This window comes from Chiloscyllium plagiosum, unplaced genomic scaffold, assembly GCF_037043375.1.
Source record: "Chiloscyllium plagiosum isolate Xiang-an unplaced genomic scaffold, Cpla_swu_hap1 HiC_scaffold_1, whole genome shotgun sequence".
Taxonomy (NCBI): domain Eukaryota; kingdom Metazoa; phylum Chordata; class Chondrichthyes; order Orectolobiformes; family Hemiscylliidae; genus Chiloscyllium; species Chiloscyllium plagiosum.
In genome coordinates, this window is record NW_028270139.1 from 77,126,325 (window position 1) to 77,149,904 (window position 23,580).

Consider the following 23,580-nt stretch of genomic DNA (forward strand, 5'->3'; position numbering starts at 1 on the left):
CCCTTGGGGGCGGAATGGTGGCTCGGGTGGGCATGGGGGCGGCATGATGGCTCAGGGGGAGGCACGGTACCTCAGTTTATTAGCACTGCTGCCTCACAGTGCCAGGGACCCAGGTTCAATTCCAGCCTTAGATGACTGTCTATGTGGAGTTTGTACATTCTCCCCGTGTCTGCATGGGTTTTCTCCCACAATCTAAAGATGTGCAGGTTAGGTGAATTGGCCATTCTTAATTGCCCTAGTGTTAGGTGCATTAGTCAGAGGGAAATGGGTCTGGGTGGGTTACTCTTCAGAGGTTGGGTGTGGGCCGAAGGGCCTGTTTCCACACGGTAGGGAATCTAATCTTGTGTGAATTAATTTTTGGCCAAGCTTATTACTAAGTGTGCTGACTGCAATTGCTTAAACAGCACGTCAAATTGACTAACATGTTTTTTGCATCTGTTACTTTATATTAAGACATTCTCTAAATAAACTAGACAGTTAGTTACTTCAGTTATGACTTCAGCCATAAATCTTTGGAATGTAACTAGGATTTTTTTTTATTCCATATGTTATGACTTGACATTGATATAATGCTTTGGTTGTGAAAAAAGCAGATATCTCTGCCCTTGATCTTAATGGAACTTAACAGTAAGCCTTTAATAGATCAGTCTTAGGGACAGGCATGGACAAAGACACACGCACACTCCCTCTCATGAACATGAACATGCACACTCTCTCTTTCTCTCACGCATGTACACACTCACTCACTCTCTCTCTCTCACACGCTCTCTCTCTCATACAAGCGCGCGCACACACAGAGGAATTATTTAAGTCAAAATTCTTTTCTGTCAAAAAATGAAACCTGACCTCAGCTTAAAACATAGACAGATCTGAAGTGGGACCTCATACCTAAAGTGTATTGTCTAACCTGAGGTATTACCTCTTGTACATTGATATAAGTTTTAATTATCTAGCAGACAAAGACTTGAAAGGAATCTGGATTTTGCATTTTAATCAGCAGTCTACCTCATAACTGTTTAAAGGATCCAGCAAGTGCAGATAGTTTTAAGGTTGTTAACTTTTTGCTTATAAATAGAAATCACACAACACCAGGTTATAGTCCAATAGGTTTATTTGGAAGCACTAGCTTTTGGAGTGCAGCTGAAAGCTAGTGCTTCCAATTAAACCTGTTAGACAATAACCTGGTGTTGTGTGATTTTTAACTTTGTACACCCCAGTCCAACACCAGCATCTCCAAATCATGCTTATAAATACTGTGTCTTTTACCTCACTATCATGCCTGAGGAAGGAATTAACCTCTAAAAACATGCAATTTCAAATAAACCTGTTGGACTAAAACCTGGTGTTGTTTGATTTTTGATCTAATCTTAGGGTTGGCAGCAACTCATTATTTTCTATTGATACAATCTTCTTGCTGAGGAATTGGATACAAATCTTTTTTTGACTACATTTATTTTTCTGTAGTCTTTGCACAGACTGCATTACATGTCATCAACAGTTGTAACATTTCTTCTGTTAGAGGGTGAAAAGTCTGGAACTCATTGCTGCAGAGGGCTGTGGTGACGAAGTCATTGCATGTATTTAAGACAAAGATATATTGATTAATGATTGATAATTAGATGAAGGCATAAAGGGAGAATTCAGGTGAATGGGGTTGATAAAAACATCAGCCATGATTGAATAACAGAGGCGACTTGATGGAGAAATGGCCTAATTCTATTCCTATATCTTATGATCTGGTAAAAGTTGAAATACCATAAATATAACATTCACAGTGAATGAGATCGGGTTTTTACGACAATTGACGTTGATTACCACTAAGACAGCTTTTTATTCCAGATTTTTATTAAAATCAAATTTCATCATTTGCCATGATAGGATTGAAATGCATGTTCGCCAGAATATTAACATGGGGATCTGGAATACTAGTCCAGTGGCATTACTGTTACACCACCATCTCCCCCCAACCTGACAGTGAGAGTCGTCCAAGTTAATGGCTGAGACAATTAAAAACTGAAACCATAAGATAATAAATGAGTATATGGTCCAGACACTGATCAACCTAATATGTAATGTGTAAGAAAATTTCCCAATTTAGGCTAGTAGCCATTTCAGGTTTTGATCTTTGTAAGACTAGTGGTGAGCAACCATTCTGTGTGGAAACTCACAGGAAGAATGCTGAGAGGCACTATTACAGAGAGTTTTCTCATCCAAATGGAGCACAAGGGAAAAGGCAGACAAAATCAACTGCTAATCTGTCAGAAAAGTCCAGGCAATCTGCAAGTATTGTAATTGCAGAACTAGTGAGGAACACAAAAATCCTAAATCCAACTCTGAAAACCTGGTGAACTGAGTCCAGCTGGAGAGGTAAACAATAACTGTCGACAGAAGACATAAAAGTTGCTGAATCTAACTTCAAATTGCAATTTCTTCAGTTTGGAAAGTGCAACTACAAGGACTAACAAGCCTGCAATGGTGTTAGAGTCTACCTTATGTTCATCTTTAGAAACTACCTTACTTTCATCTTTATTCTGTTTCTGTATTTTAGCTAATAACTTTATATTGATTTTACTTGAATAACTTTCAGCAACAATTTCACAATTAATGAACCTTTTATCTTGTTTAAAGTATAACATTGTGCTGCTGGTTGCTTTTATTTTGTAACACTCAGAAACTAAAAAGGGGCTAAATGAGTCATTATACATGGGCCACTCTAAGGACACTTTGCATGATCATGGCAAAGGTGATAAAAAGAGAATGAATAAATATGAGAGTTAGCAAACTAGGAAAATGAAAACACATTTTACCACTATGTAAAAGGCAGAAAATATCTAAATCATATGCTATTCCCTTTAAAACAGAAAAAGGAGAAGTTATGATGGAAATAAGGACATGACAAAGACATTGAACAAATATTTTGTGTCTGCTTTCCCAGTAGAGGAGACATATTACAAACCAAAAATAGAGAGAAACCTTGTGGCTAATTGGGGAACACGAGTGGGGGTCAAAGGCAAAGGTGTGAGAGGCGTCAGATGAGAATGACAGTGAGTGGCTTTCAGCAGCAATGTCCCACCCCCATCTATGTCCTCAATTTCCCCCTCCTTGGGACAAATGCCTTAATTCTAGTATGAGAATAAAGTTAAAAATTAAAGTATTTATTTCAACTCCTCTTTTATACTTTCTGCCTTTCTCTACTTCACAAACTTCACTGAATTGACTTTCAAATTTAAGGACAACTTTTTCACTTTTTCTTAAATTTGATTACATGGTAATGCTGATTATTTGAATGTTATATCATCTTTACACCAAATATTTATTTCTGTTTCTCCATTTAAGATGCTGAGGGCATTTTTAAATGACTTAATGTGGTGAGTGTTATTTGGCTGGAATTATGCAATTCGAATCTTAAATATTCAACAAGGTATAACCTTGTTATAATCCAACAAAAAAATTCCAACTGCCAAAGGCATGGCTATAATTTTTTTTAACATCTAGTAACAGTTATGATTGATCCCTAGTATCAGGGTCTAAGTGGCAAATAAAAATATAGAGCTTCAGTTTAGAAAGGCAATTACGAAGGGTTACTCTGGAATATTACTTTAAGCTAAACTGTGAACTAGAAAAATGCACCCCAGAATTGAAAATAAGATGCTCTTCACACAAAGAGATCACCATGTGAAATGGATTCTGGATTAACTTTTGGAGATGAAGATTATGGAATAAAAACAAAGAGGTCCAACACTGCAATCTTGCTTTTCATTTTGAAGTATAATTATGTTGTGGCTTTTGTTCCTTTCTTTGGTGATTTAACTAGTCGCAGGGATCAAAACAGCTATATGATTATCTTAAACTTCATTTAATAGATAAATGAAGATGTTAGCTGCAAAATTCAGCTGGAGTCCTATTCTACAAGTTTGTGTCATGTTTGTGTAGAATAAATACAATTTTAATATAAAGCACAGTACTCAGTCTCAATTATCATTGAAATCTGAGGACAAGTTAAGAAATGGAAAACTATGAGCTGGAAGTATATACAGTAGTTTCTGAAGCAGATCATTTCTGTAGTACCAATGGTTATCTCCATTCCATTGTTTACAGCCATTATTTTCCTAATCTTAAGTTTATTGGCAACAGTGACCTACCACTTAAGATTTTCTAATAAATTAGTGCTACAGAATTCTCTTGTGAATCATGCTTGTTTGTAAGCAGCACATATTGATGTTTGCTATATTTTTCATTTGGTTTATGGAGAACATATTCATTTATTGTACATCTTTTCTCAGTACATTCCAGTTGCCTTTGTAATTCAAATGAAACCAAACAATTGGTTAAGGCTGACAATTCTTTAGGAGTTGAATGCAATGTTGAGGACAATGCACACAAGTATTCTATTTTTCTGTAGCAAGATTCCTTTTAAGCTCCAGTTGAGGCAACTGTACTTGCATCATCTTATGCAGTGGTGCATTCATTCTGTCGGTCACCAAACAGAGGATTCAATGATTTATTGCCCACAAATGCTGGATTTGAAATTCTCTGTGGCTATTAGTACACTTTTGCCAGCATTTCAATGTGAGGTTGGGCATTAGGACGTGGAAATTTTGAGTTCTAGCGTAGTGTTAAAGTTTCTATGATTTCCTACATGGGCAAAATTGATTTTTCCAGTCTTGCAAAACAAGCTGACAATTCTGATTTTGTATACACTACACATACATTTCTATTGAAACTGGCTCAAAGATAGCAATAAGCAACTTCTGCTATACCTTTGTCAGGCAAGATTGTCCACAGGCAAGGAAATTATTCCTCAAATCTTTTTACTTAGGCTTGGAATTTCATTACCACAAACCTTTTACTCCAACATTTGAATACTTTCTCACTGTAATGGTTCAGATCTTGCTATATTTGATAACACCCTCATTAATTTACCTTCCTCCTCCATGTTATTTGACATAATAAATTTACCAACACTAATTTAACTATCTTCTCCATCTTTTTTTCTCAGTTCTTAGATCTCATTGATTAATGAGCTACTACTAATAATCCCATTGTTTACTAAGATCCTTCTTCCTCTACTATCTTTGCCATGCCATATTCAGTTTCTATTTCCAGAAGATTAAAGCCCTAACTCATTTTGAGTTGAAGGGTGCAGGAGAACATCTACCTCCTGTGTATCCCATGTGATGTTATCCTCTGGCAAGAACCTGCTCAATTATCTTTCTTTTCTTCTTGCCCACAGGTTAGTTCCAGTAATGAAAATCTCAGAACATTTTAGCCAGGTGATATCACTCCTGATCACATCTTAACAAAAATGCTTATTTTTCTACTTTCCAAAATCAAAACTAATTAAAGTATCATTAACAAAAAGATCCTATGATGCCTTACACTGTGCAAGAATCATAGAGTCCTACAGCACAGAGACAGGATCTTCAGCCCAAACTGGTCCATGCTGACCAAAAGCCCATTTCCCTGCACTTGGCCAATATCCTTCTAGACCTTTCCTATGCATGTATTTGTCCAAATATCTTATAAATGTTGTTAATAGACCTGCCTCATGCACTTCTGCCTGGCAGCTCATTCCATATGCGTACGACCCTCTGTGTAAAGGAGTTGCCCCTCAGATTCCCTTTTATTCTTTCCATTCTAACCTTAAACTGATGCTCTCAAGTCCTCAATTCCCCAACTCTGGGAAGAAGACTTAGTGCATTCTCCCCATCTATACCTCTCATGATCTTATACACTTCTGTGAGATTCCCCCCTCAGCCTCCTATGCTCTAAAGAAAAAAGTCATAGCTTGTCCAACCTCTCCCTATAACTCAGACCCCTGAGTCTTGGCAACATCCTTGTAAATTTCTTCTGGACTCTTTTCAGTTTAATAATTTCCCTCCTATAGCAAGATGAGCAAAACTGAACACAATACTCCATGTACGGCCTCACCAATGTACTGTACAAATGCAACATAACTTCTCAACTTCTACACTCAATGCCCTGACTGATGAAGATTAGTGTGCCAAAAGTCTTCTGTTCCACTACACTCCTTAAGGCCCTACCATTCACCATGAAACTCCTACCTTGATTTGACTTGCCAAAATGAAAGATCTCATATCTACCTAAATTAAATTCCATTTGCCATTTGGCATCCCACTTCCCCAGCTGATCAAGGACCTGCTGCAATTTCTGATAACCTTCCTCACTGTCCATGATACCCCATATTTTAATGTCATTTGCAAACTTACTAATCATGCCTGTACATTTGCATCCAAATCATTGACATACATAACAAACTGCAATGTGTCCAGTACTGACCCCTAAGCTATCCCACTAATCACAGGCCTCCAGTTTGACAAGCATCCCTCCATTATTACCCTCTGCTTCCTGCCAGGAAGCTAATTGTGTATCCAATTTGTCATTCCCATTCGATTCCATGCAATCTAACCTTCCAGAGCAGCCTACATGTGGAACTTTATCAAAGGCCTTACTGAAATCCAAATAGATTATGTCTACTGCCCTGCCCTTGTCAACCTTCAGTCGCTTCATCAAAGAAATCTAACAAGTTTGTGAAGCGTGATCTCCCACGCACAAAACTGTGCTGACTATTCCAAATCAAACCCAGTCTTTCCAGTTCTGTGCAGAGATTTTTGTTTAGTTAAATACTGGCCCTCCTGTAGTGTTAGTCACTATCGATGTCTCAGTGGAGAACCACATAATGTTCTTGAAATTACTTTTTCAATTGATAGTTGAGTATGTTGTCTTCCTTTGGGAGCTGTTCTGACCCATTGTATTCAATGTGAGTGAGGGTAAAAAAGAATTCTTAAAGTGCATCTTGGAAGGCTGATTTGTGGCATTATTGGAAAGGCAGTGGCAGTGGTAATGTCACTGAATTAATAATCCAGAGTTCCAGAATAATGTTCTGGGGACCTGTATTCAAATCCCACCATGGTAGATGTTGAAATTTGAATACAATAATGATCAGAAATAAATAGCTAATCAAAGTTTATTATCATAAGTACCTATTTGGTTCAAGGTAATCTGCTTTCCTTACATGTTCTGTTCAACATGTGACTCGAAACCCATAGCAACATGGTTGAATGTTTAGTGCCCTGTGATGTAGCCTAGTAAGGAATTCTCTTTGAAGGCAATTAGGGATGAGCGATAAATACTGGCACAGTGACATCCCGTGAAGGAATAAACCAAAGACAAGGTAAGGAAGACTATCTAGTTACTTTCTATGAGGCACTGAATGCACCTCCATTTGTTGGAGACAAATATTGATTATGCAGCTTGAAAGGCACCACAAGCATGAAGTCTGGTGACAGATCTCCTTGTAAAACCACAGCAGATACAAGTGGGGAGAGTGGAGAGATGTTGTATGTGTTGCCACTTATATTTGCTATGTAACATCTCTCCTGGCCCAGGGGTGATCTAGTGTGGAGAAGAATAGCCATCTTCTTATCTAACTAGAAGAGTCTCTTGTAGTGAACAAGATTGAGTTTATTGGATCTCTGCAACTATTTAGATGTTACAAGGATTTGGCACTGTCGGTGCTGGTTGAGGGGGAGGGGAGGACCATCCAGCAGTGGGGAGTGGCAAGGAGGTTTGCAGTGGCAAGAGAAGAAATGGGAGCTGTGGCAAGAGGAGGGGAGCTTCAACAGTGGGAAGGAGCAGTAGATCCGACAATGGGGGAGCGGAGATCAGGTTCTGGGCATATATTGCAGGTGTGCTGGATCCAGTGTCAGGGCTGCTGGGTCCAGAAATATATTGAACTGTGCACCCGAGTTTGTGGTGACAGGAGGGTGGATGTGGTGTCAGGTCCCAGAGATGGAGAGATAGTGTCAGGTCAGGCAGCCAATAAACGTTCCATGAGAGGTTAAATTAGGGTTGTATGAGATAAAGTTGGGGCTTCAGTTTAATAGTTACTCAAGTGTTAGACTAGATTTTTAGTAGACCAACCTTTTCTGTGTATCTATTATCTTATCTGCGGCAGAACCTTTGAATTCTCCAATTTAAATGGATAGTTTCAGAGGCTTCTAGATGTAGCCCAGCAAAATCTTCGATTTCCTTAAAGCCTCCTTAGAATCAGGGATTCTACAGTGCCCTCATGTGCAACTCCCATCTACACTGCAGAAACTCCATGCTTAGCTGGCGTGACCATAAACAGTTATTTGCTGGCAATGTTCTTTGCATTCACTAGATGCTTTTTTTAAAGACTACAGTCTCTTTCCGAGGCTCTTAAACAAGTTGCTAACTAAGCTCACTTAATTATTTAAAAATGCCTTGCTCAAATGTGTGCCTTCAATAGCCATGTATAATGTCTTCCTCTCTGACACCTTAACAGCCTTCTTCTACCAGCTTTTTCTTTTAATGCAGCCCGGGATATCTTCTTCCCTTCAACACTGACTGTTTAACAGATTGCTAAACTAATAGCTCCTTTGCTATTAAAAACCATTTCTCTCTATCTAAACACAAAACTAAACTTGGATAATTAAGCTGTGGAAAAAATTCAGAATAACAATGAACTGGCTAACAACACACAGGAATCCAACACATCTGTGAGTTTAGAACACCCAAGTATGCAATCTAAATCTCCAGAAGGTTACGCTGTCACAAGATTTGCAAGGTTTGTCAAAGGACCCACCACTTATACAGTGTACTGTTTGGCTTTAAGATCTTAATGTGTTAATGAGCCAAAGACCAAAGTGGAAACGACATGACTATATACCATATGCAGTTCAACATAAGCATGCTCGAGGGAGGGTGTATTACTAGTTAGTGTAGCTGCAACTTATAGTCTGAGCTGTCAAATAAACCTATCTGATGTTTTCAGTGAACTGAAACTATGTTGTTGGTAGACAGGATAGTGAAGAAGACATTTGGTATGCTTGCCATTATTGGTCATTGCCATTGAGTGCAGGAGTTGAGACATCATGTTGTGGCTGTACGGGACATTGGTTAGGCCACTTTTGGAATATAGTGTTCAATTCTGATCTCCCTGCTATAGGAAAGATGTTGTCAAACATGAAAGGTTCAGAAAAGGGTGACAAAGACGTTGCCAGGGTTGGAGGGAGATGGTGAATAGGCTGGGCCTATTTTCCCTGGAGCATCAGAGGCTGCGGTGTGACCTTATAAAGGTTTATAAAATCATGAGGGTTATGTATAGGGTGAATAGCTAAGGCCTTTTACCCAGGGTAGAGAAGTCCAGAACTAGAGGGTATAGGTTTAACATGAGAGGGGAAAGATTTAAAAGAGACCTAAACGACAACTTTTTCATGCAGAGGGTGATGGGTGCATGAAATGAGCTGCCAGAGGAAGTGGTGGAGGCTGGTAGAATTACAAAATTTAAAAGGCATCTGAATAGGTGTATGAATAGGAAGGGTTTAGAGGGATATGGGCCAAATGCTGACAAATGAGACTAAATTAACTTACTGTATCTGGTCAGCATGGACAAGTTGGACCGGAGGGTCTCCATGCTGTACAACTCTATGACTCCATGACTCTATGTTACTCACAAATTACAGAAGAAGATACGATATGGCCTTTGTGTGTTCTTATCAATATTGATGGACATCTCACAACTACTGTGGGTGGATAGGAGCTTCTGCCTCCCCATTTCAAAATCATTATTGGAAAGTGGACAAGTAGAATCATAGAATGTTACAGGATGATAGGAGAAGGAGTCCTGTTCCAGATTTCTAAGGATTGGGTTTAGATTTGCTTTTCATAAATTTGGTGCTGCAACCAAGTAGCCTTCCCCCCCATTGCATTCCCTCCCCACACCCAGGTGAGCCACCAACACTGTAACAAACACAAACATTGCTGGAAAAGCTCAGCAGGTCTGAGAGCATCTATGGAGAGAAATCAGAGTTAACATTTCGAATCTGGTGAGCCTTCTTCAGGATAGATGGTTTTTATGCAGAAGCCAGGGTGGTGGGAGGGGGTAAAGAGTAAACGATAGGTGATTGGGGATAGAGACCAAAAAGAGAGAACGATTGGATAGACAAAGGAGTGGATAATGATCTGGCTAGAAGGGTGAATAGATGTTAATGGATAATAATGGGTTAGGTGTAATAGCAAGCTATGTGATCACAAGGCCTGGTTGTGGGGGTGGGGGCTAAGACATAGTAGAGTTTAAGCCCAAAGTTATTGAAATCAATACTGAGTCCAGAAGACTGCGGGATCCGCAAGCAGAAAGTAAGGTGTTGTGCTTCACACTGAGCTTCACTGGAGCACAGTAGCACTACAGCAAATCTGATACAGAGATATTGGCCAGGGAAGAGGGTGATGTGTTGAACTGGCAGTTTGCTGTTCCCTGACCAATATCTCTGTCTCAGGCTTGTTGCAGTGCTCAACTAACAGCCACTAACAGTCTCCATTAACAGCTATTCACCCTCTCAGCCAGATCATTGTCCACACTTTTGACTGTTCAACTGTTCTTCTCTCTCTTTGGGCTCTATCCCTAATCACCTATCGTTTACTTCCTACCCCTCCACCCCCACACACACCCCCACCCTAGCTCCTGCCTAAAAACCAACATTTTCCTAGCTACCATCAGTTCTGAGGAACTGAAACATTAACTCTGCTTTCTCTTCACAGATGCTGCCAGACCTACTGAGCTTTTCCAGCAATTCCCGTGTTTGTTTCTGATTTACGGCATCTGCATCACTTGCAGTTTTCACCTACACTGATCTCCCCATCAATGTTGCAAAGGTAAGCATCCTAGATACGTATATTGTGGTATGGCTATCTGCAAATGGTAATAAAACAGACCTGCCCTGGTCTCAACCTTTGGCAGAGTCAGTAAAGTTTGGCACTTATGCCAATATGCACAGTCTCTTTGGTCTGACCATGACTCCAGTATTAACAATTCTGGGAGAACTGTCCCACACTAAAATGAAATAGCATGATTAGCCACCACCAGAGACACCACCACTTCTATCCCTAGGTATGTGCAGAAGTGGGATGGAATGGAATGGAGGGGTTTAGTCTTGGAATCTTCAATATTAACTCCAGCTCTATGAATTCTCAAAATTTGGGTCAAACATGACCATGGAAATCTTTTCCTGATTACTACCTGCCATCCACACTTGGCTGATAAGTCAGTGCTCTTCCATGTTGAACAACACTTAAAGGCAGTACTAAAAGTAGCAAGGGCACAGAAAATACCTGAGGTAGTAAGACTTCAATTTGTATTCATTACTCAGTTCTTTTCCCAAATGATTAGATGGCCACACTATGGAGCAACAATTGACTAGGGATATCAAGTTTGAATAACCCCTTTAAAATCTTAATCAATGGTAGAGAAGAATTAAGGGAGAAAAATCAGGAAGGAGAATTGAACAAAATGTTAAGCATTGAAAGGAGGAACGGAAAAAGGTAAAGACCAAGAGACTTTATAAACTACACAATCAATAAAATGGGTGGGATAGTAAAGCAGTCACCATTACATTGAGTATGAACAGTATGTTTGAGGCCATATAGTACCTTGGAGTTTTAACTTAATATATTGTTCTGTACTATATTACAGCTAGACAAAACTCCAAACCAAATTTTTCATAGAAATATCAATTACTGCTCTTACCAGGCTTAACCGTAGATTACAAGTACTGCCTGGGATTTCTGTAAGTCCCTGTGAACAGAAGAAAAATCATTCTGTTAAATCAAACAATAAGAGGGAAGTTCTGTCATGATGTGCCATTCTTGTATTTTTTTGCTGTAATAGAATCAGCTGTGGAATGATATTCAGCACCTCCTCCAACCATAAAGCACGTCCTCTGTCATGCAAGTTGCATTTAATTTATTTGTGATAGATGCTATAAAATCTGCTCTTTCTGCTCAGGTGTGTAGTCACTCAATATTGTGTTTAGCACTGGCTGCACATGAGAATTATAGAAATGCAAGGTTTGTGCTCTGCTTGCATTGGATCTAACTGGAGCAGGATAATCCTTTATCGCAATTTTTCATCCAATGCAAAACAGTCCCTGCCAGTCCACAGTTCATAAAGTTATCACACCTCCATGATGCTTCCAAAATGGAATCATTTTGTTTAAATAAAAATCATGAATTATCAAATCCATAATACATATTTATCAGCATATTTATAATTCAGGATGAGACTGGATTTGAATATAAACTCATTTTGATGCCCACTGAAGAAATGAAAGCTTATATAATATGTAAATGGGTTATATAAAGCAAAAATAAAATCTATGAACAATGTGTATAATAATGAAAGCACATCAATTGTTGATTTGTCACCAACTTAAACATTTATCCAGCTAAATTCCTTTCCAATACTGTCAGCCAACAGGTTTTGCACAAATTATAGTGAAAATCTGAATGTCTCTCTCTCAAAAGGCTGATTAGTGTTCACTCAATTCAAGTTTTCAGAGTATACTTTATTGATATTTGTTAGACAAATATTGAGGGTTGAGGATTACAGAATCAAGTTAGATAAATTGAGTTAGAATGAATTAGTCATGATCTAACTGAATAACAGAACAAGCTCAAGGGTTGAAAAGGCCTATTGGAGTTGCTTTGACTCATTAGTGATAAAAAGCATAATAGGTGATGTGGCTTTGCAATAACTCTGTAACTCAACATTTGATAAAACTCTAAGTGATCTTACTATCCAAGTGATCTCACACAGTAATTAATAAATGAAATACCAGTTTTGGCTGCAATTCAAAATAAACTGCGCTCATTGGGAGAGATCATAGTAATGGTAAACCAGATCCAGGACTGGAGACAGATGTTCATAGAATTTAAATTCAATTATTTATTTTTAATACAAAGCTAATCTCAGAAATTGTAATTATGAAATAATCATTGATTTTTGAAGAAAACACCATCAAGTTCACTATTGTCCTGAAGGTAAGCTATAAAAGGCAAAGTAATCTGCTCTCCTTCATTGGTCTACCTATATACAATTTAGGAGTCATACCAATGTGGTTGACTCTTCACCACCTTCTGAAAGAGAATAGCAAACAATTTGGTTCAAGAACAATTGGGATAGGTGACAAATGCTGGCTGCACCTGTGATGCCCACATCCCATTAAAGAATAAAGACAAAATAGCAACATTTTTGGCAGTTGATTTAGACAGAGTACAACGTATTACTGGCATTGCAAGGTTATAAAGAGTTACAAGCTGGCAATAAGGATACCATGAGGTCAGTTCTTGGTGCTTTCATTTTAGTATCTCTTCTGTTTCTAATAATTCACTGTTATTGCATACTTTTGGTTTTGCACCAGATCTGAACAAGCACAATAAATGATACAGTAAAGTCAAAATGTAATGCTAAATAATCTTGTATTGTCCAACAGTTTGAAACAGGTCACTTTGAATTAAGAGGACTAATATATAAATTTACACAATTATATAGTAAGCAAAATCTTTGGGTTTCCAAATGATATCAAAGCAATACAGATATCAGAAATGTAAAACATATGGATTTTCATTCTAGATAATTGAACCAATGTTTCATAAATGAAATTTAATTTGGTGGTGGCACAATACAGTTCAATCAGGAAGTCAACATTTTACTTGAATGCTGGAGCCTCGAGCTGTGGTTAGTGATAGTAGATGCTTTAGATACATTTCCATCACATGACTGAACAAGGATATCTCCTGCTTTTATCGCTTGCCATTGGTGTGTGTTAGAAGGATGCAGATTAGTACTCAACCTGGCTTATGATGCAGACTGACACTAACAAAATGGGTTCAATTCCTGCTCTAGTTGAGGTTACCATGAAGGTCCCACCTTCTCAACCTCTTCCCTTGTCTGAAGGATCGTGACCCTCAGGTTAAACCACCATTAGTTGTCTCTCTCTCTCTCTGTCTCTAATCAGAGAACAGTCCCTTGGTCTGGTGGGACTGTTGTGATAGTTGAGCTGTTGGTACAGAAGAGTTGCCAGCTTTTTGTTGGGCAGCAGCTCTGACAGAGGAGGGACTTGCACCTGGAGAGGGACAGACACAAGTTATTAATCATATTGATTAATGCTCAATCTGCTGACATATTAAAGTGAGGCATACAGACCAAATAGAGGTGGTGTTGCCTCCAGTATTTAAATTGTGATTTAGGGAGCCCACCTTCAGTGTATATTTCAGGTCAAGGTATCACTAAAGAAAAATACAATAACACAAAAGAAGCTCGTACCTTGGGCTACAACAGAGGTGAGATTCTGGACAGGGAGGGAAAACTGAAGAAGCACAGAATTATTACATCATAAGAGAATACTATCTGGTCCATCATGTCTGCACTAGCTCTCCAGATGAGCATCTCACCAAATGCCTTCTCCCCATAATTCCCTTGTTCCTTTTCAAATAATTATCTCATTACATTTTGAATGCTCCAACTGAGTGAATTTTATTTCATACTACATAATCACTTTTATATAGACATTGATAGACAATGTATGGACATTTAAAATCAGCCCTGTCAAGCTAATGTATGTCAAACTTACAAAAATGCCTCCTTGTTCCATCCTTCCTATTTTCACAAATATAGATGGAGTATTTTCAGATGATCGCGTAACTCCCAAAGGTGACTCCTTTGGAAGAAGAACAGACATGGTTTAATACAAAAGCAAGATATTGTAGAATCAGGAAATTGGAAATAAAACAGAAAATAAAGTTAATATTGGCAGGTCCATCAGCATTCTTGGAAAGAGATGTCAAAATAATCTTTTAAGGTGATGACCTGTCTGACCTATGTCATTTAAAATGGAGCAGGTGATGATGCAGTGATAATGTCACCGAGCTTGTAATTCAGAATCCCTAGATTAGGATTCCCACCTTAACAAAGTTTGAATTCAATATATGTTTGGATTAAGAAGTTAGCCTAATTGCAACATTGCCAATTACTGTAAAGACCCGTCTGATTTGCTAATGCCCTGCAGGGAATGAAATCTGCCATCCACACCTGGTCTGGCCTATGTGTGCCCACCAATCTCACAGCAATGTGGTTGACTCTTAACCTGGTTCTGGAGTAGGGTGTCTCAACTCAAAATGTTAACTCTGATATCTCTGCACAGAAGCTGCCAGACCTGCTGAGCGTTTCCAGCAATTTCTATTTTTGTTGTTGTTGACAATAATGTATTATTCTGAATTACTTTAAACTCAAAAATCAATGACACCAGATTATAGTCCAACAGGTTTTTTTTAAATCGCAACCTTTCAGAGTGACGCTCCTTCAACAGTTGTAGTGGGAAAGGGCACACATACACAGAGTTTATAGGCAGAGAGATCAAAGGATCATACAATTGGTGTAAGTGGAGTGAACAACCCTAACATGGCTGATGAAGAACTCTGTTAGAAAAGAGATGTAAGTTTTGACTGATTAAGGTGCAAATTCAGAATCTGTTTCAAGACACTGGCCCAAGATAATTAAAGGTTTTATCAGTGTCTGCCTAACTTTCCAAACTTCATTCAGGCAGAGATACAAATGATGACATTCTCAGGTCAGACACTGTAGGTGTGAGACCTTGTTCAGAATCTGTCTCTGAGTCTTAAATCAGGCTGGTCTTGTCCTGAAAGTGGGAATTTATAAAATGTCACACTGACTGACTGACTGTGAGTGCAAATTGTGTGCTTTTTGAACAAAATAGAATGTACATATCTATATGTGTGTGTGTGTGTATAAGAGAGTGTGTGCATGTGTATGAGAGAGGATCTGTGTAAGTGCATGACAGAGTGTGTGTGTGTATGTTCATGTGAGAGAGGATGTGTGTGAATGTGGGTATGTGAATGAGTGTGTGTGAGAGAGTGCAATAAGTTATCCAAAGCTGTACAAACTAATTAAAATTAGAGAGGTTATAACAATTTATCAAGGTGATACTATCAAAACATGTCAATGTTCTTCCCCGGAGCAGCGAAACTACATCATGTTCTTTGCAGTCTTCAACACGTAATTGAGGATAGTGAGCACCTTGCCAAGGTCCTTCCCTACATCTCCACTTCTCACCTTCAAACAACCACCAAACAGACCATAGTTTGCAGCAAACTACCCAGCCTTCAGGACAATATTGACCTCAACACCACACAGCCCTGCTACAGCATCCTCTGCAAGACATGTCAGATCATCAACATGGACACTACCATCACACATGGGGACACCACCCATCCCATATATGGCAGACACTCATGTGACTTGTCCAATGTTGTCCATCTCATACGCTACAAGCAAGGATTCCACGAGACATAGTATATTGGCGAGACCAATCAGACGCTACAAAGACAGATGAATGGACACCTCGCAAGAATCACCAGACAGAAGGGTTCCCTCCCAATCGGGGAACACTTCAGCGACTAAGGGCATTCACCTTCTGATATTTGGGGAAGCAGACTTCAAGATACATAACAATGCAGAATCGCTGAGCAGCGACTGATTGCCAAGTTCCATTTCTATGAAGACAGCCTCAACCGTGATCTTGAGTTTATGTCGCACTACAAGTCATCCCACTACACTGTTCTGTTCTGTAAAATCTTCCCTACTGTCCTGTTTTGACAGCATCACCTCGATAAATTGTTATGACCTTTCTACTTTAATTAGTTTGTACAGTTTTGGATTACTTGTTACACTCTCTTACACACATGCTCTATCACACACACATGTTCTCATACAGAAACACACACATTCTTTCACACACACACTCTTTCACAGATGCACATGCATGCATACACACACTCGCTCTCACACAAGTGCACACACGCACACACTCACACATATATCCTCTCACACTTTAAGGCGGCACGGTGGCACAGTGGTTAGCACTGTTGCCTCACAGCGCCAGAGACCCGGGTTCAATTCCCGACTCAGGCGACTGACTGTGTGGAGTTTGCACGTTCTCCTCGTGTCTGCGTGGGTTTCCTCCGGGTGCTCCGGTTTCCTCCCACAGTCCAAAGATGTGCGGGTTAGGTGAATTGGCCATGCTAAATTGCCCTTAGTGTTAGGTAATAAGGGGTAAATGTAGGGGTATGGGTGGGTTGCGGGTCGGTGTGGACTTGTTGGGCCGAAGGGCCTGTTTCCACACTGTAAGTAATCTAATCTAATCTAATCTCACTCACACTCTTTCTCAAGCATGTGCCACACATGCACGCACACACACACACATATCTATGGGGTGAATCATTTAAGATGTGTTTAGAGGGATATGGGCCCAGTGCTGGCAAATGGGACTAGATTAGGTTGGGATATCTGGTCGGCATGGGCAAGATGGACTGAAGGGTCTGTTTCTGTGCTGTACATCTCTATGACTCTATTACTTAACGTTTGTGTATTTGTAGGTACATTTTAGTTTGTTCAAAAACACGCAATTTGCATTCACAGTCAGTCAGTGTGGCATTTTGTAAATTCCTGCTTTCAGAACAACACCAGTCTGACTTAAGACTCAGACACAGATTCTGAACAAGGTCTCACACCTGCAATTCAGTGTCTGAACTGAAATGTCACCTTTTGTATCTCTGCCTGATTGAAGTTTGGAAAGTTAGGCAAACACTGATAAAACCTTTAATTATCTCGGGGCAGCGATTTGAAGCAGATTTGAAATTACATCTTAATCAATCAAAATTTGCATCTCCTTTCTAACAGAGTTAACCATTTTAGGGTTGTTCACTCCACTTACACCAATTGTATGATCCTTTGATCCCTCTGCCTATAAACTCAGTGTCGGTGTGCCCTGTCTCATTGCACCTAATGAAGGAGCAATGCTCCAAAAGGTTGTGATTTCAACAATAAAGCTGTTGGACTATTAACCTCGTGTTGTGCGATTTTTGACTTAGTCTACTCCAGTCCAACACTGGCACCTCTACATCATGAATTACTTTAAAGAACTTTAAAGAACTTTAAAGTGGGTGGCACGGAGGCACAGTGGATAGCACTGCTGCCTCACAGCACCAGAGACCCGGGTTCAATTCCTGCCTCAGGCGACTGACTGTGTGGAGTTTGCACGTTCTCCTTGTGTCTGCGTGGGTTTCCTCCGGGTGCTCCGGTTTCCTCCCACAGTCCAAAGATGTGCGGGTTAGGTGAATTGGCCATGCTAAATTGCCCTTAGTGTTAGGTAATAAGGGGTAAATGTAGGGGTATGGGTGGGTTGCGGGTCGGTGTGGACTTGTTGGGCCGAAGGGCCTGTTTCCACACTGTAAGTAATCTAATCTAATCTAATCTCACTCACACTCTTTCTCAAGCATGTGCCACACATGCACGCACACACACACACATATCTATGGGGTGAATCATTTAAGATGTGTTTAGAGGGATATGGGCCCAGTGCTGGCAAATGGGACTAGATTAGGTTGGGATATCTGGTCGGCATGGGCAAGATGGACTGAAGGGTCTGTTTCTGTGCTGTACATCTCTATGACTCTATTACTTAACGTTTGTGTATTTGTAGGTACATTTTAGTTTGTTCAAAAACACGCAATTTGCATTCACAGTCAGTCAGTGTGGCATTTTGTAAATTCCTGCTTTCAGAACAACACCAGTCTGACTTAAGACTCAGACACAGATTCTGAACAAGGTCTCACACCTGCAATTCAGTGTCTGAACTGAAATGTCACCTTTTGTATCTCTGCCTGATTGAAGTTTGGAAAGTTAGGCAAACACTGATAAAACCTTTAATTATCTCGGGGCAGCGATTTGAAGCAGATTTGAAATTACATCTTAATCAATCAAAATTTGCATCTCCTTTCTAACAGAGTTAACCATTTTAGGGTTGTTCACTCCACTTACACCAATTGTATGATCCTTTGATCCCTCTGCCTATAAACTCAGTGTCGGTGTGCCCTGTCTCATTGCACCTAATGAAGGAGCAATGCTCCAAAAGGTTGTGATTTCAACAATAAAGCTGTTGGACTATTAACCTCGTGTTGTGCGATTTTTGACTTAGTCTACTCCAGTCCAACACTGGCACCTCTACATCATGAATTACTTTAAAGAACTTTAAAGAACTTTAAAGTGGGTGGCACGGAGGCACAGTGGATAGCACTGCTGCCTCACAGCACCAGAGACCCGGGTTCAATTCCTGCCTCAGGCGACTGACTGTGTGGAGTTTGCACGTTCTCCTTGTGTCTGCGTGGGTTTCCTCCGGGTGCTCCGGTTTCCTCCCACAGTCCAAAGATGTGCGGGTTAGGTGAATTGGCCATGCTAAATTGCCCTTAGTGTTAGGTAATAAGGGGTAAATGTAGGGGTATGGGTGGGTTGCGGGTCGGTGTGGACTTGTTGGGCCGAAGGGCCTGTTTCCACACTGTAAGTAATCTAATCTAATCTAATCTCACTCACACTCTTTCTCAAGCATGTGCCACACATGCACGCACACACACACACATATCTATGGGGTGAATCATTTAAGATGTGTTTAGAGGGATATGGGCCCAGTGCTGGCAAATGGGACTAGATTAGGTTGGGATATCTGGTCGGCATGGGCAAGATGGACTGAAGGGTCTGTTTCTGTGCTGTACATCTCTATGACTCTATTACTTAACGTTTGTGTATTTGTAGGTACATTTTAGTTTGTTCAAAAACACGCAATTTGCATTCACAGTCAGTCAGTGTGGCATTTTGTAAATTCCTGCTTTCAGAACAACACCAGTCTGACTTAAGACTCAGACACAGATTCTGAACAAGGTCTCACACCTGCAATTCAGTGTCTGAACTGAAATGTCACCTTTTGTATCTCTGCCTGATTGAAGTTTGGAAAGTTAGGCAAACACTGATAAAACCTTTAATTATCTCGGGGCAGCGATTTGAAGCAGATTTGAAATTACATCTTAATCAATCAAAATTTGCATCTCCTTTCTAACAGAGTTAACCATTTTAGGGTTGTTCACTCCACTTACACCAATTGTATGATCCTTTGATCCCTCTGCCTATAAACTCAGTGTCGGTGTGCCCTGTCTCATTGCACCTAATGAAGGAGCAATGCTCCAAAAGGTTGTGATTTCAACAATAAAGCTGTTGGACTATTAACCTCGTGTTGTGCGATTTTTGACTTAGTCTACTCCAGTCCAACACTGGCACCTCTACATCATGAATTACTTTAAAGAACTTTAAAGAACTTTAAAGTGGGTGGCACGGAGGCACAGTGGATAGCACTGCTGCCTCACAGCACCAGAGACCCGGGTTCAATTCCTGCCTCAGGCGACTGACTGTGTGGAGTTTGCACATTCTCCCCGTGTCTGCGTGGGTTTCCTCCGGGTGCTCCGGTTTCCTCCCACAGTCCAAAAATGTGCGGGTTAGGTGAATTGGCCATGCTAAATTGCCCATAGTGTTAGGTGAAGGGGTAAATGTGGAGGAATAGGTCTTGGTGGGTTGCTCTTCGGAGGTTCGGTGTGGACATGTTGGGCCAAAGGGCCTGTTTACACACTGTAAGGAATCTAATCTAAACTTCTGTATTGAAGACTTTCTGATAAACAAGGGAATAGAATAGAATAGCAATTTATTGTCACTTATATTGATGAAAACACAGTGAGATGTATATGTCACTACAATTTGACACCATTATGAAAAGAAATAACTGAGACAAAGTTAGGACAAAGTTCATCTTTTCTTCCCTGGATGATTCCTGGGTTTTTGGAGTGGCTATAGCATCTGAGGCCGCCAAAGTAAGGATTTCTGGACAGGACCCACCACACTCCCATTGCCGAAGCCAATACAGAAACCATTGCATTGCCAACATAGCAATGTGGGGAGAGACTGGATCTCCCCAATCAAAGATATGAAGCATCGCTCAAAAGTGAAACTGAGACTACAACCACATCCCCCAAAATCTTATTACATGGTGGAACTGGTTCAAAGGGCTAAGTGGCCTACTTCTGCTCTGAAGTTCTTTATCCTACTTTCCTGAAAAGAAGTAAAGGACCTTGAGGATTTATTCCACTGATTAGAGATGAAAATATAAATCAACATTTATTCTTCTTCATATCTCTATTTGGGAATTAAATATTAATGATTTTGGCCAAGACTTACTGTTGAATGTATTAGTGCTCAGGCACTTAACAGTGCTCATATCTCATTTGTTTTCCCCTATTTCAATAGAAGCAGTAACTATTCAGCACATAGAGATTATTGGTTCATTTAGATGAGTAGAATGTAATATCAACACATTAAATATTCATATGCTAATAGTTTCACCAGTGATTTCTACATTTTAACTTTGCTGGACTTGTAACATTTCTGAGAACAACTTAGAGATTTTCCCAGTTAATTGAGTTCTTATATTACTTTTACATGTGTGCCTTTATTGATAGTCAAAAATAAGATAAATTCATTGTCTGATGCTATGTGGGAGAGCAACGAAGTCATAATAGTTTAATTGTAGCAGTCGACCTGATTGAGGTTGGCTATGAATCCTATTTCCATCCTGCCTTAAAGAGAAAAAGTTGATTTTTTATGCTCCCTCAGGCAATTTTGTTCTCTAAAAGACTTAGTGGATATTAACATTTAACCACGTTGTCAATTCCTAATTGAAAAAATGAAAAATACACCAATAATCTGGAATCTCCAGCAACAATCTAGTTAAAGAGTTGTCAAATACCCAGTGGAATGAGAAGAATTTGCTAATAGTGAGCAGCTTGTTCTAATCACACCACCAAAAGATTAATCGCATTTATTCAGAAGCATTCAATATTTATCAGCTGAAATAGAAGTGTCTTTATTTAATGTTAATGCAAGAGGAGCAATGTAAATCTGAATATTTTATTGTTATTTCAGTCGGGGATCAAACATAGTATATCAAATTAAACATAGCTAACAGATTGCTCCATGGTAAAATTGAACTGGAGCAAGAATCACAAATATTGTACAATTTTGTAAATGTTATTATTTGTTGGTAACATCATGCATTTATTTGAGAATATGAGCAGATTCTACAGCAAATAACTCACCTCCCCAACTCCTGTCCAATATCTACCAACACAAAGGTTGGACTGAATATTTTCCATATGCCTGGATGAGTGCAACTGCATTGATACTTAAGAACACTATCTGCAACAACGCACTCCTGATGATTGGAACCCAATCCATCACTAAAAATATTCAGTTCCTCCTCCACCACTGGTTGATCCTGACTCTTGAAATTATTATTGGAAAGAATTCTATCATTGCGGTAAGGTTGGCTGGCTGTAATTATTCAGTCTGTCCCTTTCTCCCTTCTTGAGACCAGATGTGGAGGAGCTAATATTAGACTGGGGTAGACAAAGTTAAAAATCACACAACACCAGGTTCTAGTCCAACAGGTTAATTTGGAAGCACTAGCTTTCGGTGTGCTGCTCCTTCACAACCACCTGATAACCTGGTGCTGTGTGAGTTTTAACTTCTTGAGGCAAGTTACAGCATTAGTAGTTGTCCAGTCCTCTAACACTACACTTGTAGCCAGAAGAGACGAGAATATGATGGTCAAAGCCTCCATTGTTTCTACTTCCATGAACAACTGAGGATGCATTTATCTAGATCTGAAGATGTAACTACTTTCAAAGATGTTAAACCCTTTAATATTTCCTCCTAAACCCAGATACTTTAATCTGGTATTTTACATGCATCCTGTCTGATGGCATTGTCGATACAATTCGTTTTCCTTTTGTAAAGATAGAATCAGCCCTACACCTCCAGAGGTTACCCTTGTGACCCCTAGAATTCCATAGTTTTGTTATCCTCTTATTTTGATAAGAAATTTCTGGGTTTTATTTGATTTTAGTTGCCAAAATCTGCTGCAGAGAAAAATGATAAATTGCTTACATATACCAGTGCTAAATGTGTTCCGTTTATTATAGTCTTACCTTATTTGTTTCCTTATGCTGCTCAATTTCTTCACAACTATCTGCAGATTGGCACAAACAATACATTTTAAATCACATTAGAAGGGGTGATTTTAAAAGATATTCATGCAAGAAATATTGCTACAATAAAATGTGTCATCATTCTCTTTAACATGTCTTATTGGATGCAGACATCGAGCTGATTGCATTCAGGAGAAAAGATGGGCTTTGTTCAGATTTACTTACGCATATATATTATCAGCCGTCAAATAGAGTGCAGCATTTGTCGGATCATTAACTAGGATATAATATGTGTGCACACTTCCAGATGCCGACCACCCATTCCCTACAAGCATTGTTCCACACCGATATGCTCCTCTGGTATGTAAAATGCAGATAGCTAAGAGTCAGAACAAGGGTCATAAACAAACCAGTTCAGCTTTTCTAATGACCCACGCTCAAACAGTACAGCAATGTTACCACATCTGAAGATCAGAATGTAGCCTTTAATTCAATCACAGGGATTTGGATATATGAGTTTAAAAAAGCACTACAACAGACTTTAATTAATAAATGGCCAACCAGAAGAATTAGAATTAAAATCGCTATAGTGTGGAAACAGGCTCTTTGGCTCAACAAGTCCACACCGCCCCTCCGAAGAGTAACGTACCCAAACTCATTCTCCTACTCTATATATATCCCTGACTAATGCACCTAACTTACATATCCCTGAACACTATGGGCAGTTTAGCATGGCCAATTCATCTAATCTTTACATCTTTTAATTGTGGGAAGAAACTGGAGCGCCTGGAGGAAACCCACACAGACACGAGGACAATG

General features: G+C 39.6%; 1 protein-coding gene across 1 annotated transcript in view; it reads right to left on the bottom strand.

Annotated features, from left to right (window-relative positions):
* The window catches only part of LOC148152146 (uncharacterized), a 173,984-nt gene that overhangs the window by 17,934 nt on the left and 132,470 nt on the right, over positions 1-23,580 (bottom strand). The window contains exons 16-18 of the mRNA XM_087991054.1: positions 22,762-22,802; positions 14,454-14,540; positions 11,570-11,617 (exon numbers count right to left, since the gene is read on the bottom strand). Coding sequence (XP_087847180.1) covers positions 11,570-11,617; positions 14,454-14,540; positions 22,762-22,802 — 176 coding nt within the window. The remainder of the gene's footprint in view (positions 1-11,569; positions 11,618-14,453; positions 14,541-22,761; positions 22,803-23,580) is intronic.